Source organism: Octopus bimaculoides, chromosome 24, assembly GCF_001194135.2.
Source record: "Octopus bimaculoides isolate UCB-OBI-ISO-001 chromosome 24, ASM119413v2, whole genome shotgun sequence".
Taxonomy (NCBI): domain Eukaryota; kingdom Metazoa; phylum Mollusca; class Cephalopoda; order Octopoda; family Octopodidae; genus Octopus; species Octopus bimaculoides.
Genome location: NC_069004.1, coordinates 15,184,406 through 15,201,716, shown reverse-complemented (window position 1 = coordinate 15,201,716; position 17,311 = coordinate 15,184,406). Strand labels below are relative to the sequence as shown.

The 17,311-nt window shown below is 37.5% G+C and overlaps 1 protein-coding gene across 11 annotated transcripts in view; it reads left to right on the top strand.

Annotated features, from left to right (window-relative positions):
• Positions 1-17,311, top strand: part of LOC106882402 (transmembrane protein 8B) — an 81,700-nt gene that overhangs the window by 44,209 nt on the left and 20,180 nt on the right. For 8 of the 11 annotated variants that reach the window (XM_052976396.1, XM_052976394.1, XM_052976395.1 and 5 more), the window contains 6 exons: positions 306-616; positions 2,575-2,786; positions 4,561-4,706; positions 5,466-5,644; positions 7,436-7,699; positions 8,993-9,218. In XM_052976396.1, coding sequence (XP_052832356.1) covers positions 306-616; positions 2,575-2,786; positions 4,561-4,706; positions 5,466-5,644; positions 7,436-7,699; positions 8,993-9,218 — 1,338 coding nt within the window. Of the gene's footprint in view, positions 1-305; positions 617-2,574; positions 2,787-4,560; positions 4,707-5,465; positions 5,645-7,435; positions 7,700-8,992; positions 9,219-12,629; positions 12,857-17,311 lie in introns of all 11 variants that reach the window. The other 3 variants (XR_008266709.1, XR_008266707.1, XR_008266708.1) reach the window with 1 other exon arrangement.

The following is a 17,311-nucleotide window of genomic DNA, read 5'->3' as shown; positions in this document are numbered from 1 at the left end:
CGCGAGTCCGCTGCCCTAACCAGTGGGCCATTGCGCCTCCTTTCATCCTTTCAGGGTTGATAAAATAAGTACCAGTCACATACTGGGGTTGATGTTATCATCCAGTCTCTCCCCAAAATTGCTGGCCTTGTGCCAAAATTTGAAACCAGCATTGCTTTTTCCTCACCACATAAGTATTTCTCATTGGATTGTTGATATTCTGCCTTAACCTTCTCTTTATTCAAGTACAACCTTGTGACAAATGTACAAGACTCCTTATTGCTGCTGCTGCTACTACTAACAACTCTGTTGTCTTACTGTTTCAGAATGTGAAGCAAAGTCATCACATATCTTCATGGAGAATTCCACAGATGAATCAATGGCAGCTAACAAAAGCCAGGTGGCCTCAGAATTTCAGTCCAAGTGTATTATACTTCCTATGTTGGGACAGTTCAGTAGTGCCAGTGAGAACTTCAACAGTATTTATGTCTTTCCCAATGAATTTCTCATGCCAAAGAGGAACAACACTTTAGTTGTTCCTGACACTCACAGTCTGATAACTGGTTTCAATGTCCGTTTTCTATCCAATTCCGGAGGTACCATTGGTATAACGTTGCATTTTGATAAACAAAAACTTGTGAGTTTCTAAAAATTTTTTATTTTCTTTTTCCCTCCTGTGTGATGTAATTTAGTATACTTTTTTAATATTATTCCACCAAGGTCGACTTTGCCTTTCGTCCTTTTGAGGTCGATAAAATAAGTACCAGTTAAGTACTGGGGTTGTTGTAATCGACTTACCTTCTTCTCGAAATTACTGGCCTTGTGCCAAAATTTGAAACCACTATTACATTTGTATTCAGGTTACTAAGTTTTCCCCTGTCCTAGAATAGGTGCCCAGTAGTGTCTTTGTGTGTCATATGAGGCAGGTAAAAGAGTTGTTGATTGGTTGTAAAACACTGCCCCAAAAAGGGAGCCATGATAAATATGATTCAAAGTGGAGAAAACTGTTATGGAGTTTGCAATGGTTAATGGCTTACTTTAGGGAAAATGGCCTTAAAATGTATTATGCTCACGATTTTGAATACTCTTTACTCTTTTACTTGTTTCAGTCATTTGACTGTGGCCATGCTAGAGCACTGCCTTTAGTCAAGCAAATTGACCCCAGGACTTATTCTTTGTAAGCCTAGTATTATTCTATCGGTCTCCTTTGCCGAACCGCTAGGTTACGGGGACGTAAACACACCAGCATCAGTTGTCAAGTGATGTTGGTGGGGACAAACACAGACACACAAGCATATACACAGACACAAACTTATATACGACGGGCTTCTTTCAGTTTCCGTATACCAAATCCACTCACAAGGCTTTGGTTGGCCCGATGCTATAGTAGAAGACACTTGCCCAAGGTGCCACATAGTGGGACTGAACCCGGAGCCATGTGGTTCGTAAGCAAGCTACTTACCACACAGCCACTCCTACGCCCATATGTTTATTTTTGGTTGAAAATAAAGTATTGTGGAGTAAAGAGTTAGAGTTACTATGATGCTTTAACTCTGGATATAAAATGTTAGAGCTAATGCTAATCCACCAATTCTACCAGTTCACTGCCTCCTGTGGAGGATGAAAATCTATGAAAAATTTACAATTTAACTGGATGAAGTGAAACAATTACTTAAATGTCATTAGTATCTTTATTTTCTTCAATGACATGAACCCGAAAATATCAGAGATGTCAAGTCCTGGTAGACAATAATAATATAGAAATACCTTATTTTAAATTACTAAGTAGAGACATGTGGGTTAGGGCAGGGGTTTTCAAACTTTTTGACTTGCAGACCCCTTTATATTTCAAGCTTTACCTTAGGGACCCCCTTATAAACGCTTATGAAATTTATACATAAATATTTGCTTAAAATAACATATATTTTTACATTTGTTTATTTAACAGTATTTAACAAATACGTTTATTGTCAATTAAAAGATTTCGATTAAAAAACATATATAAAATCAAATTGCCCAGAAAAAGTATTTGCTGTCCACGGACCCCCTATCTTGTCCTTGCGGACCACAGTTTGAAAGCCCCTGGGTTAGGGTATTCAGCACATGATCGATTCCTGACCGTGTGTTGTGTTCTTGAAGTCTAAGCAACCACATCAACTACAAGATAATGCATGATTAATTCAAAATAATATAAATGAACAAACCTTACATTTGATAGAATAATTTTTACGTTCTGAGTTCAAATCCTGCTGAGGTCAACTTTACTTTTCAATCCTTCTGGAGTCAGTTAAATAAAACACTGAATAAGTAGTGGGGTTGATGTAATTGACTGTTCTCTCCCCATACAATATTTGGCCTTGTGTCCGTGAAAGAAATCATTATTCTCATGTTGTCAAAGAATTCTGAGTCTTTTCAGACATTTTATGTGATTGAGCATTGTCCCTTTGCAGTATAACATTGCACATTGATATTGAAGTCCTAAGGGTTACATTGTCAGATTTTGTTGTTATTCTCAGGCCCCAAACATTTGTCATTTCTCTTAAATGGAATATATCTCAGAAATTTGTTAATGTAAACTTATGTTTCTTGTTACAGTCAGAGAACCAGACTGCTACCATCTATATGTGCATTGTCAAAGATGGTTTCCCTGATGTTCACAATTTAGAGAATTGTTCCAATGGTGCACTGCTTTCTATTGAGTCTGCAGACGATCAACATCATCATCAAAGAATTCATATACCATATCCAGAGTTTGGGGACTATTATGTAGCTTTAATAAGTCGGTGCTACTCCATAGAGAGAAATCAGTAAGTACTTAATCAATTTGTGCTGAAAATGAAGAGGAGTCATGGAATTCATCTGTAAATTGCTCTGTACCTTTATGTTCTTTAATTTCTTTTAGCCATTATGGTCAGGACCATTCTGGAGCACTTATATATCTAGATATATCGTTTTATTTGTAAATGATTTGTTTCATTTGTTAACCTTAGGTTAGCCCTGATTAAGCAAACCTATGACCAAAGGTGTTTTTTCTAGCTATGATTATTTGTTGTTTATTCAGGCAGGGGACTCTTTAGTCCTAGCATACAACCTCTTTGGTGCTGGTGGCACTGTAAAATTCCCATAGTCCATTCTGCTGTTGTATTTCTTTTTTTTTTATTAGTTTCCATGGTTGGATGCCTTTCCTGTTGCCAACCATTTTACATGCACAAGAACATGGATTGTCAATGTTCTCTTTTGTTGTGTATGTCAGACGATAAAAGACCATGCCATGTGGTGAGATACTGTCAGTCAACCGATGCTAGAGTAAAATTATGATGATGATGTTAATAGTCTGTATCACATTGTCAAGTACAGCATTTCTTTTTCCCCAAAGAAGGGACTTGTTTAGCCCCAATGATCAAAGGCATTTTAATTTCAGTTGAGCATCCAAGTTATGGTCGAAATCACATGATCTGGTGGTCTCCACAATGGAGATGGCAAGGATTCACCTTCCTGCTAGTGACATACACAAGAGTGCATTTTGCACCAAAAGCCAATATGAGAGTTTTTCTCATGGTAACTATAGCATGGAAAGCAGACGTTAAACGATGATGATGATGATGATGATGCTTCAGACCATTGATTCTCAATCATTTTTTGCCTATGGACCCCTGATTCCTATTTTATTCTACTGGACCTCCATAGTTATTCAAATTATATAAAAATGGAATCTTACTGTATTTTTATAATTAAATATTATCAGGAATTTTGTAAAAGAAATTTTAATATTTTGTGTATTGCAGAAGGAATTTAAGTGATTTATTGCACATTAATTTTAACAAGAAAATCTTATATGGATCCCCAAGGGCCATACAGACCCCAATTGAGAGCCACTTATTTAGACATTGTATCTCTTTCCATATCTGGCCTCTGTGAAGGCTCATGGTTTAGTGGTCAGGATAATTGGCTCACAATCAAGAGGTTGTGAGTTTGATTCCTAGCAGCATGTTGTGTCCTTGAGCAAGACACTTTATTTCATGTTGCTCCAGTCCACTCAGCTGTCAAACATGAGTTGTACCTGTTATTCAAAAGGCTGGCCTTGTCACATTCCGTGTCATGCTGAATCTCCTTGAGAACTATATTAAGTGTACTCGTATCTGTGGAGTGCTCAGCCACTTGCACATTAACTTCATGAGCAGGCTGTTCCATTGGTTGGCTCAACTGGAACCTTTATTGTCGTAACTGTTGGAATGCCAGTTATCTGGCCCCTAGAAAGTTAAAATACAATCCACCCTACATTGTGTAACAAAATTCTAAATATTTTCAATGCTAAAGCAGCGAGCTGGCAAAATCATTTGCACGCCGGTCAAAATGCTTAGCAGCATTTCATCCATCCTTCTGTTCTGAGTTCAAATTCCGATGAAGTCAACTTTGCCTTTCATCCTTTTGGAGTCGATAAAATAAATACCAGTTAAACACTATGGTTGATATAATCAACTTATTCCCTTCCCGCAAAGTACTGACCTTGTGCCAAAATTTGAAATCAATATGTTTTGACTCGCTATTACTGAATCAGCTCTTGTATTCTTCTACTTTCAGGACTGTGGAGCCATGTCATACATTTCCAACTGCACGTTTCACTATCATTCAATCTCGATGTTTAAATGAAAAATGTGGCCATTATGGTCACTGTGCTGAATACATTAGTGGATTATTTGTATTTAGTGCATGTCGATGTTTTGCTGGTAAGTTCTGTCTGTTTTTCTGTTATTGCTTAACCCTTTAGTATATATTTTCCCTGTTTTATGTTCAAACTAGCCAGATCCTGCCTTTCACACCTACCCTACAATGTCATTGTAAAATAAACAATCATATCATTGAAATCTCAAGCCTATGAGAAAATGCATGTTTAATTCAAAACAATATGAACAAGAGCACTCAGAGAGCACAAACCTCCGCCAAGGCAACACCAATGTCCTCTGAACGATTAGCCAGAGATGATTTTTAGAATGAGGATATCTGAAATAAACTTGACTGCTTTCACAAACGAGAATACTAAAAATGAACCCGACTGCTCTCAAAAATTAAGTAAAAAAACAGGAAAAATAATCCAGAATCCTTGTCTGGTACTGGATTGATCCCAAAATCTAATCAGTTCATGCCAGTCATGAGGCCATATATTCCCGCTATTTAAATTTGTAGGATTCTGTATCACAAATTTTGAATGACAAACAAACACCTTGTGCTATTTGGTTTGCTTTTTGCTTCTTGAGTTCAAATCTGGCGAAAGCCGAATTTGATTTTATTTGTCTGCGGTTCACAGATGAAAGTATCTGTTCAAGTCTAATCACCTATATCCTTCTGCTCAAATTTGTGGCCTCTGTGCCAGCATTAGATTTTGTTGTTATTTTTGTTACTCTTACGACTGTCATTGTATAGAACAGTCTAGTTAGTGGATAGTGGATGCATCCTCTTTTAAGTACCCCATTTTGTTATTGTTTCAGGATGGAAAGGTTATGTATGTACTGATGACACTGATGCCAACTCTGATAGTTTGGAACTGTTGGCGGTAATGTTGTTAACCCTCAGTAATGGATTCTTCATCCCAGCTATCATCTTGGCTTTCTACCGACGCTTTTACCTTGAAGGGGTTGTATATATCTTCACAATGTTCTTCTCAGCAGTAAGTATAACCTTTTACTTCTTAGTTTGTTTCTGTTATTTTACACAACATCACAAATTATTTCATTTCAACAGTTTTGGGTGTTAGACTTAATCTGTCACATAATTTAACTGTTTTGTTATCGTATTTCTAGTGAAATACACTGTCTTCGTTTCAATTAATTTTGAAAGTAAATTTTGAAATTAAATTTTGTCTTTATTAGTCTGGAATTTGGAACATAAATTACCATGAAAGTTTGATGAACAGTTTTAATTTAGGTCATCATCATTCACCATCATCATCATACGTCACTTTAAAACAAAGTTTGTACCATAGAATCAATGACATTGTGGATGGGTTTTTATCATAACGGTTCAGCATCATCACATTACTACTCTTAGGTGTCTTAGTGGAATCCACTCTGTTACAAATATTTAAATAAGATCTCCCTTCAGTGTGAGGCTACTGAGATCTTCCTCCTTTTTTCCTCACTAGTTTTGGATAAATTTTGGAAAATTTGGTGCTGCTCTTTTTCTACTGATTAATACCAAAAAAAACATCTTTTTCTTGTTCTGAGTTAAACCAGAATTGCTGATAGTTAGGTGAAGATATTTGTTCTGAGTTCAAATTTTGCTACAATCATTAATCTTTTAAAATTTCATTGCTGCTCTTTTAAATTTTTCAAAATATTATTTTTACTACTTAAAAATTAAAAAAAGGTTGTAAGATCATTGGGGTGGCAGCGCTAAGCAGTGATGTGTAATAAACACAAGGTTATTACTAGTTCAAATATGCTTGGGACATATTTGAATCCGTAAGAAAGTCATTCACTATGTTTTGTCATGGAGAAAACACTCCATTTTCTTCTAACAGCGAGAAATTTTCTCCATGACAAAACACAGTGAATGGCTTTGTTATGGGCTTGAATGTGCCCCAAGCATATTTGAACTTGTAATAACCTCCTTGATGGCCAAAACAATCCTGGTTGCAAAGTCATCAGTGGTGCCCCAACGGTCAACCAGACCACAGGATATGTAATGTAAAAAATAAATTTGTATTTGTAAGATCATCATCTTAGTTTCAGTAATTGCATTGATCACTGTTATTTCATGAGTTCCGGCTTTCTTATAATCATTGTTTTGTGAACCCATAAGCATGGTACATTATTTGGTTTGTTCTATGGATTGGAAAGTGTGGAATAACATCATCACCAAAGTCTGTCATCCAGCAGCACCTACAACATCGTATTGGTTGAGAGGACAGCCTCCCACTGCAGTCACCAACTAGGGATTTTACTTACTTATTTACCTACTACTACTATCCTCTCTGTGGAGGCGCAATGGCCCAGTGGTTAGGGCAGCGGACTCGCGGTCATAGGATCGCGGTTTCGATTCCCAGACCAGACATTGTGAGTGTTTATTGAGTGAAAACGCCTACAGCTCCACGAGGGTCCGGCAGGGGATGGTGGCAAACCCTGCTGTACTCTTCCACCACAACGTTCTCTCACTCTTACTTCCTGTTTCTGTTGTGCCTGTAATTCAAACGGCCAGCCTTGTCACACTGTGTCAGGCTGAATATCCCCGAGAACTACGTTAAGGGTACATGTGTCTGTGGAGTGCTCAGCCACTTGCACGTTAATTTCACGAGCAGGCTGTTCCGTTGATTGGATCAACTGGAACCCTCGACGTCGTAAGTGATGGAGTGCTAACAACAACTACCCTCTCTAATCTAGGTAAATTTATACCTTCATCTCAACTGTAAAAGAAGAACTCACACTCCTGTTTAACGTTGTAACTCTTCTTTTTATTCCAGGTGTACCACGCATGTGATGCCAGCAACTTGTACCAATATTGTATGATGAAATATGATGTTTTGAGCTTCAGTGACTTTCTTGGTAGCTATATGGCAGTATGGGTAACATTAATGGCCATGGCTCGCCTGCCTGATAAACTTCGGACAATATTCGATGTGATGGGTGCCTTGTTCTTGGCATTAGCTGTTGACTATGACAAACATAGTTTACTTTTAAATGTTGTTCCCTTAGTACTTGGTATAGGAATGGTCTTCTTATCTTGGGTAAGTAAATAGCTTTTAGCAGTTTTGTGTCTTGTTTAACTGTATTTTGTCAATTATTGCTGCTCAGGATTACTGCCTTCTAATTAGGAATTATCAGTGTAATATTCACAGATCTGGAGAGTGTGCTATCGGGGTACATGAACTTATCAATGACCTTCAGGGTTTCCCCTTCAACAATGATAGTTGGTTCCACAAACAGCTTTTGTGGGGCAGGTTGGTACCTGACCTCTGTCTTCTGAGTACCGATTGTGAGGTCAAAGTTGTTGCAGACAGTGGGAAAGCTGTTCATGCTCTGGTGCATATGACCCTCTGTGGCAGCGTTGAGTGTGCAGTCATCTGTAGACAGGAAGTCATGCATTGAGTCTTCTTCCACCTTGGTCTTGGCCTGTAGTCTCTGTAGACTGACTGATGTATATATCATCATCATCATCGTTTAACGTCCGCTTTCCATGCTGGCATGGGTTGAACAGTTTGACTGCAAACTGGCTAGCCAGGAGGCTACACCAGGCTCCAATCTGATTTGGCAAGGTTTCTACAGCTGGATGTCCTTCCTAATGCTAACCACTCTGTGAGTATAGTGGGTGCTTTTATGTGTCACTGGCATGAGAGCCAGTCAGGCAGCACTGGCATCAGCCATGCTCGAATGGTGCATTTTATGTGCCACTGGCGCAGGTGCCAGTCAGGCAGCACTTGCATTGGTCATGCTTGAATAGTGCTTTTTGTGTGCTACCGACACGGGTGCCAGTCAGAAGGCACTGACATTAGTCACGCTTGAATGGTGCATTTTATGTGCCACTGGCATCAACCACGCTTGAACAGTGCTTATTACATGCCACCAGCACAGGTGCCAGTCAGGTGGCACTGGCATCGGCCATAACTACGATTTCACTTGGTTTAACACAAGCACAGCATATTGCCCAATGATTGAAGGGTGCTTTTAAACAGGCCAGTTATGCGACACTGGCATCAGCCATGGCTATGACCTCACTTGGCTTGCCAGGTCTTCTCAAGCACAGCATATCTCTAAATGTTTTGGTTGCTTGTCATTGCCTCTGTGAGGCCCAATGTTTGAAGGTTGTGCTTCACTACCTCATTCCATGTCTTCCTGGGTCTACCTTTTCCACAGGTTCCCTTCACTGTTAGGGTGTGACACTTCTTCACACAGCTGTCCTCATCCATATGCATATATATATTAGTATATTTAGTGTATACACTCACACACATGCATGCATACATACATACACACGCATACATACATATTTTTAAAAGTGTTTACAATCTCCTTCATTTCAGGGTTACCAATGTCGATTGAGGCATCATTGTTACCCAACGTGGCGTCGATACGTCTTCTGCTTACTACCCGGAGTGCTACTGGCTCTGGTGGGCCTTCTTTTGTTCACACTGTTTGAGACCGAAACAAATTATAAATATGTTCACAGCATCTGGCATGTACTCATTGCCACATCAATAGTGTTCCTGTTGCCAGGACGACGGGAACTACCAGATGGCAGCAGTAAAGGTAATGACACTGATTCCGAAATCACTATGAACATTTTCTTAAACAGTGCCTTAGTTCTAGAATAAGGCTAAAAAAATACCCACCACCACCATCACCTCCTTGCATTTTACTAAAATCATTTTCACTACTTTATAATTTCTAGCAATTCTCTCATTGCTCACCAAAGTCTACTCACCATTCATAAAGAATTTTTGAGAGAGTCTTTCTTCAATTTTCCTACCATTTAACTTATTTCTGGAAGCAGCTGAAAGCCCTAACCCCCCAGAAAAAAGAATTAAAAAAAAAAAGACAAGATGGGCTGTATTGCAAAAACAAAATCAAAAATTATATTTGTTCCTGACTAGAAGACTGGATTCCAGTTCAAGGACTTGTTTTATTTAACTGTATTCTATTTTGTATATAAGTGTGTGTCTGTGTGTAATATATATACATACATACATATATATATATATATATGTATGTATGTATGTATCTGGATTGATTGATTATTTGCATTTACAAATGGGGCAAGTGCTCAGAATTTAAAATAGCGTGCCTGTTTTATTAGAAGCCAAAGCTTCTTCAGTCATAACTGTTTTATGTTTCCAATTGTTCAATCAGAAACGTGGAACTCATAGATATCATAATAATAATGATAATGATTGCGTGTGAGTGAGGTATGTATAAGGTTTATTGCTGTTTAACATAGTGGTGCTGATATAATGTTTAGCAGTAATTCACGGGGCCCGTCACCCTGAATATGCAAATATAAGAGGTCCAGCATGTCAGTTTGGATTGAATTCCCTTATTTGATCAGTGTATATATTGTGGCCATCCTCTTTATATTGTTGATCTTTATTCTGTATTTATTTATGATGCAAGATATCCTTAAAAGAAAAAAGAAAAAAAATGTGATCTCCATTCTAAAGATGCTAGAAGGAGATTTAGCTCTTATATTGAGTATAGTGAGCAGCTACCAAGAAGCTCTTTCATTGATTCAAGTGCATGTGAGTGTCTGAATGTGCATGTGTGTGTGTGCATGTGTGTTTGTGGTGTCTGTTTTGGGTAGTGATTATATTGATCTGAAACGACAAAACTATTTTTCACTGACAATTTCAATGATGTAAATTAAATGACAATCAGAAGAGTTAACTGCCATCTCCCTATAATGAATAGTATGTTTTAAACTGTGAGATTGCAATATCCACAATGTGTTCCTTCTTATTGTATCAACCTTGATGGTGGCTATACTTCAGCTGAAATGATGTCATAATCTGCCGCACACTCACTCATCTTCACCGTTTTGTTTTTTTTATTCTGTACAGTTTTATTATCATCACCATCATCAACATCATTATCATCATCATCATCCTTGTTGTCTGTAAACATTTTACACAATTTCAGTTTTCTACCAGTGTTCTGTTTCAAACTCAGGGGCAATATGTGTTTACACACACACACACACACACACAGATATATATACTTATATACAAATATATGCACATATATACAAATACACACATCCACACACATATACACATATGTGTGTGTGTGTGTATAAATGTATGAATAAATATAGTGATCTCATGTATGTTAGTGTGGAGAGAGGGAAAATGAGTGAGAGAGAGAGAAATTAGCAAATAATATACATCACTCTGATCTCAGTTGTAAATTGTGTATATGAATATAGAATATATTATATCAGTGATGACACACATGTACACAGACGTATGTGTGGGCTATAATATCTGTAGAAAGATCTGCTCAAGTAATATACTACTAATCTAAATGATGGATGTTTATGTGTCAATATTTAGGGGTTGATTCAAAAGTTCTGAGCCCGACCTTGTTAAAAGAAACACCAACTTTTATATGCAAACGAGTTTTTCCCATCAGCAACACACTTTTAAAAAATGTTCTCAAGGCTTTTCTCTGCTGATCTTTGAGTAACTTGCTATGCAATGTTCTTGTAAGCATTGTTACGTAGCTTACCATAGCCTTTTATCACCTTAGTAATAGATCCCTTTTTGATGGTCTACTTGCAGTTGTAACACCTTAATGAAGTCACCGTCACCAGCAGGGAGGTTTTTATCATGAAGGAACTTTGTATCAATGACAGGGCCTCAAATAGTGTGTACCCAAACTAGATCTTACCCTCTCTAAACTGTTCAATCTTTCTCTCTCTCACACATTGTGGAATATCCCAGCTTATTAAAACACATGGCAATATGTTTTATTCCCAAGAAAAGTAAACTCTTTCACCCTACCAATCACACTTCTAGTACTGTCATATCCAAAATTTAGAAATTGGAAATATCATCTTCAATGTCTATTCTCAATAAAGTTTCCATTAACAAACTCTGCCAAAGATCTCTTCTGAATAGAGTTTCCATAGGCATGCTTTTCCATGATATTCTCCTTTCTTGATGCAGTTTCCATGGACCAATTTATTCCGAGGTTTTTCTCCTTTCTCATTACATTTTCCAAAGAGCCCTACCAGGAGAAATTTGCTGAAAGCAATATTGTTGCCATTGACATCTGCAAAGCCTCCAACTTGCATGAGGACTTCCTAGCTAAGTTACCTTGTTTATAGGCTTCCATCATGCCAGACTCATTCTTCTGTGATTAGAGACTTTGAAATCCTCCTCTAAATAGGGCATTCATCTGTGAGCAACCAACACAAATGTTCAATTAATACACATTTAAGAAAACAGTTTCTTTTTTGTATTACACACAGACAGTTAATCAGTAAATCCCTGATGGTATCTATAAATGTTTAGCCTCACAATATCTGATCTCACGTTGCAATCTTGAATATATAATATAGCAAAGATTGCATCCCAAACATCACATGTCCTTTTCAGAATCAGGGAATATTTCCGCTTGATTAGGCCCTAATTACTGATATACTCCACTTAGTAGTAATGTTGTCATATGTGAGGCAATGCTGTTGCTACACAATTGTCCCATACTAATCCTAGCAAATACCCAATCACCTAAACCTAATTATTATTATTTTTTTGCTCTGTCTCTTTTACTTCTCCTGCAATGGCTTCTGCTCCTCTGACTTAGTAAACCTTCTGTCACTGTACCAATTCTGTCTCCTCCTTTGAACACCACAATCATTCCATCTATGGGGACATAACGACCTAATTCCCACCAAAGCAGCATAAAGATTCAGTCATTATACATCAAAGAAACAGTTTTGCACTGCTCCCAGCCTTCACAGGAGCGACAAATAAAAGCCATCAAGGTTTACCTAATTATTGTTATCCTTGTTAATCTTTAACACACTTAAGTCCATTATATCGCTGTAGAGTTTTCTCCCTTGTAGCTGCAGGTTTATTGTGTCACATTGAGAGAGGAGAAAACTCATATGGCGACGTAATGCTCCTACTCCAACATTTTAAGGGTTAAATCTGATATTTTCAGCCTGCCTATACATATCCAAACTGATTTCACTAAAAGTTCTTGGTCCTCCACCTCGTGACTGAATAATGAAGAAAATAAGTCAAATGAGTGAACTCACACAATCTGAGAGCCGTGTGGATAGAAGCATAATAACCAAAGGATACGGAACTGGTTCAAAGAAATGGTTGATGTTTAACATGAACTGCAGCAAGAAAAGAATTTTGATTTTCAGAGTTGGAGCTTGATTTGTGAGGAATTTGTTTTTACACCTTTTGACTAACTGATTCTTAAAGTTCTCCTTGCTAAATAACACCTGCTTCATCTTTACTCTGAGTAAAAATTCTGTTTTTCTTTGTTTTTCTTTAATATTTTGGATACTTCAAAGAATAGTCCTTGCTCATATTCAAATATCTTTGGATAATAAATTAAACTAAGCTTTAATTAACTCTTAGAATACCTACTGTTTGACTCAGCATTATCATCGTTATCAAATTGTTCATTATGTTTTACACTTCATAACCACAATGTCAAGTAATGAGAAACATTTAACATCAGCCTACTGCCATGACTGTTCTCCACCTTCACATTTCAAATGTGAATCCAGAAGCAGGTGTTGGAAGGCAAAAACGTGGAGATGATATATTCTAGGGGGAAGTGTTTGCTACGAATATGAAATAAAAGGTAGCTGAATAAGAAGTGAACTAAGATTTAAGATAATGTAGCTTGTTAAACTTGACAACATTGTGTTTACAAAGAAGAAATGACACAGAGACCAAAGACATACAAAGATGTTCTTTTTTACTCTAGGCACAAGGCCTGAGATTTTGGGGGAATGGGGGGCAGTCGATTAGATCGACCCCAGTACACAACTGGTACTTAATTTATCGACCCTGAAAGGATGAAAGACAAAGTCGGTTCTATTGCAGTAATGCAATCAGATGAAAAGCAATGATTGAAAAAGTGACAATGGAAATACAAGTGATTCTGAAACAAGCAACATAAAGCAAAACCATAATTAGTGGATTTTAAGTACATCATATGTATTCAATTCTGCATTGAATTCTGCACTAATTAGAACACTAAGTAACAGAATAAATACATTTTGCTAATTAGTGCTCTAATATATTCTTAGGCTCAGAACTTGCATTTCATTTTGCTCATTCTATATTAGTGTGAAATATTTATGTTACATCGATCTCAACATGTGTTTGTGTGTGTGAATCCAGCTATCTGCATACATTTCCAAATGTGTGCATATGTTTGTGAACTCTATTAATTTGTCGTCTTTGTTGTCAGCAATATAATTGAGGTTGACCTTATTACTGCATGACCATTTCCTTTGACCCTAATGCAACCTTTCTCATAACCTCAGCTGGGTTTTCTTGACTCGACTTCAACAGAGACCTATTCCTTCGATTTCTTTTTTTGACCCCACTTTCACTTTAGTATGACATTTCATTTGACAAAGTGTTAGGAGGTTGTCACTTTATCTCAAATAAGTTGAAGAGTTTTCATATTAAACATCAAATTTTATCAGTGTCCAGGATGAGTTGAGTTACATACCAAATAAACTCTGGATCCATATCTACACTGAACACTTATCGCTCCTGGCTAGCTTAACTGAACCATGGGCCCCTTTCATTTCTTGGTAGTTAGACCTCTCCTTCCATTGGTAGCTACAGTTAACCCTAGACCCCCTTATTCTTGAGTAGCTAAACTGAACCCTGGACACCTGCTTGTAGAATAATTGAACTTTCAGCTAGCTCCTTCCACAGCTATCAGAACTAAATCCTGGACTTCCTTTATTTCTTGGATAGCTGAAGAAAACCTATAGCTCTGAATTCTATTTCCATCATTTATATTCTAACAGTGAGGGTTATAATTTATTAAATCCCCTTCTATACATTCGACTCTTCGTATGCATGGGAAGAAAGATTGCTTTACGTGTGTATGTCCATGTGTGAGTGTGTATGCATACGTGTGGAATCTGGTTTGGCAATCTATTTCAAATATTCTTTGAGTTATCTCCCTTGCCTTTGGTTGAGTAAAATATTCTTCAATCTTCAACTCTATTTCATACGGGTATAAACTTAATGAATTATTGTGCTAACTACATTGCACTCACTCTCTCCCTCCACCTCTCTCTCTCTCTCTTTCACACACACACACACACTTTCATTTATGTATGTATTATATATACACTTTATTAAAGTTGCAAAAACATCACAAAAATATCTCCCATTCGTCAGGCACTTGTGATCACACCTGCCCAACAAATGGGAACATGAAACTCGGAGTAGCAGTTTTTTGTGATATTTTTGTGATGCTTTTGCAGCTTTAATAATGAAGCATATTATTCTACCTCTGGTATTCAAGTACTATTTTCCCCACCTTGTTTTATATGTATGTACTTACTCAGGTATATATATATATATATATATATATATATATATATATCGGAGATGCACTTGCATAGCAAGTGACCTGATCTGAGATCGTGTGCTGGAACGAAAACAATTGCAGCGTGGAAGGTGTTTATAAGCCATTTAAAATAACACACAAAATCAGTTAGATTCACTTCAACATTTAAATTTAATTTGTCAAAATACTTTCGTTGCTTTGAGACTGTGACCTGTTCACTGACAAAATTCTATATCATTAATTATGTATATTCTGTTAGAATATTATACACTGAATTTATGAGTGCTCTTTGTATAAGTGTCAAAAATATTAAAACTATAAAGTATTTAGACATTAATATGAGCGATTATATATACTGTATTTTGAAACAATAGCATGAAATTTAATATCAAAAAAATTTCTCACGAAGATACATGTGTCTAAAGTAGTATTGTATTAAAAATATATGTAAATATATGAAACATGACAGTTTAAAAATTTGTTAATTAATGCATCATATGATCGTTTCACGAAAGTATTATCGTTATAATGGAATCCATTGTTGATACACATTGATAAACAATACTTCCGCTCGTCAGAGATGGAGAAGATAACATTTTTATAATATATTGAATGTTGTTTTAAAATTAGAAAAATATATGAAGAAGTATTTTTGAAAAATAGATTAAAATTTACTGGTTTTGATTTATGCAGGTAGACTTTTGTATGAAATTTTAAAGATTGTATATATAGCTTTGGTATGTTCATCTCAGTAATCCATGACTAGTTTTGATTTATGCAGGTAGACTTTGGTAAAAAAATTTAAAGTTTGTATATATATCCTTGGTAAGTTCATCTCAGTAATCTGAGGCATGACAATTTTATATAAGCTATTTCTTTATTTCCCACAAGGAGACATATAGAGGGGACAATGCAGCCTGGTTGGGGTCAGATACATACGGATGGTTATAAGATTTTAAGATGCGCAAAAATGATAATCGTATGATAGACAAAAGACAATTACAAAACAATAAAAGACAAAAAATCAGGTATTAAAACAGGTTAGCGCCCCGACCCCGTGAACCCTGTTTCTCTACTGACACCTTCTGGTAACCTTTATAGCGTGTTCATGCAGAGTCTTTCATACCAACATTCGTGCTACACGTACCCATCTATTTTTATACATTCTCACTGACAGGCACCTTCTCTATAGCCCCACTTTCCTTTTTAGATGAAAGATGAAGGCCTTCACCAATGTGAGGCCGGAGACGAAGCTACCTGTCATTACTCCTTTCACCCTCGACTTCCAAATCACCTCTTTTTGCGATTGCTACTACCACGAGAAAACAATTCTTACCTTCTTCCGTAAGGAAATCTGGTGGGTCAGTTTTTAAAATTGACACAGACGATAGCTGTACTTTCCTCACATCTGACAAAAGGTGTTCTGTATAAGCCCACAATTCTGACACACCTGGACACTGAACAATAGCATGTGGGACAGTTTCCTCATCCCGCCCGCATCTTGGACAGGCCGATGGGCCAGGATGACTGTGTCTAGTGAGCTTATCCTGAACTGGTAGGGCTCCTTGGTAACACTGCCAGGCCATAGACCTTTTGAAATTATCCAGTGTCTTTGGCCCGAATGTTCTGCGGAACAGACTGTCCAACTGATTATCATCAAGACCCAGGGTCCTCCCCAGGGCATCATCGTTTCCAGCCTCTACCAACCTACTATAGAAAACCATGGTGGTACCCAAACCACTGGCATTGCCCGAGTTGCAGAAATGGAGGAGAGCCTTGCGACACTCTGTATAACTTGTACCCAACTTCGATCTTCGATGAAACCAGTTTTCTCTTCCACCAAAACTAGTGAACCTGGGGAACATCCGTTTTGCAAGTGGAGACCACACCCGTTCACCATCCAGGTAAAGCCAGAGGTGCCTCAACCTTAATGCATGTTTGCGCATCAACAGTCAAGGCATCCCTAACTCACCCTTTAACGGTTTTTGACAGCAGATAGAACACCTCACAAGTAGACCGGAGCTCTTCCACAAAAAGTGGAAGATCTGCCTCTCCAACTTGCCCAACCACGAATCTGGACAAGGAACAACAGTTAGGTGGTAAACGATGACCGATGTGATAAACACATTGGACACCGCCGCCCTCCCTTTCAAGGATAGTCACTGCCAAGACTAGGTCTTGACTTTGAGGCTCACCTTGCTCGCTGCCTCAGTCCAGTTCTTTTCTATCTGGAGATCTGGGCCAGACCAGATTCCTAACAGCCTCCGTCCAGTGTCCCACGA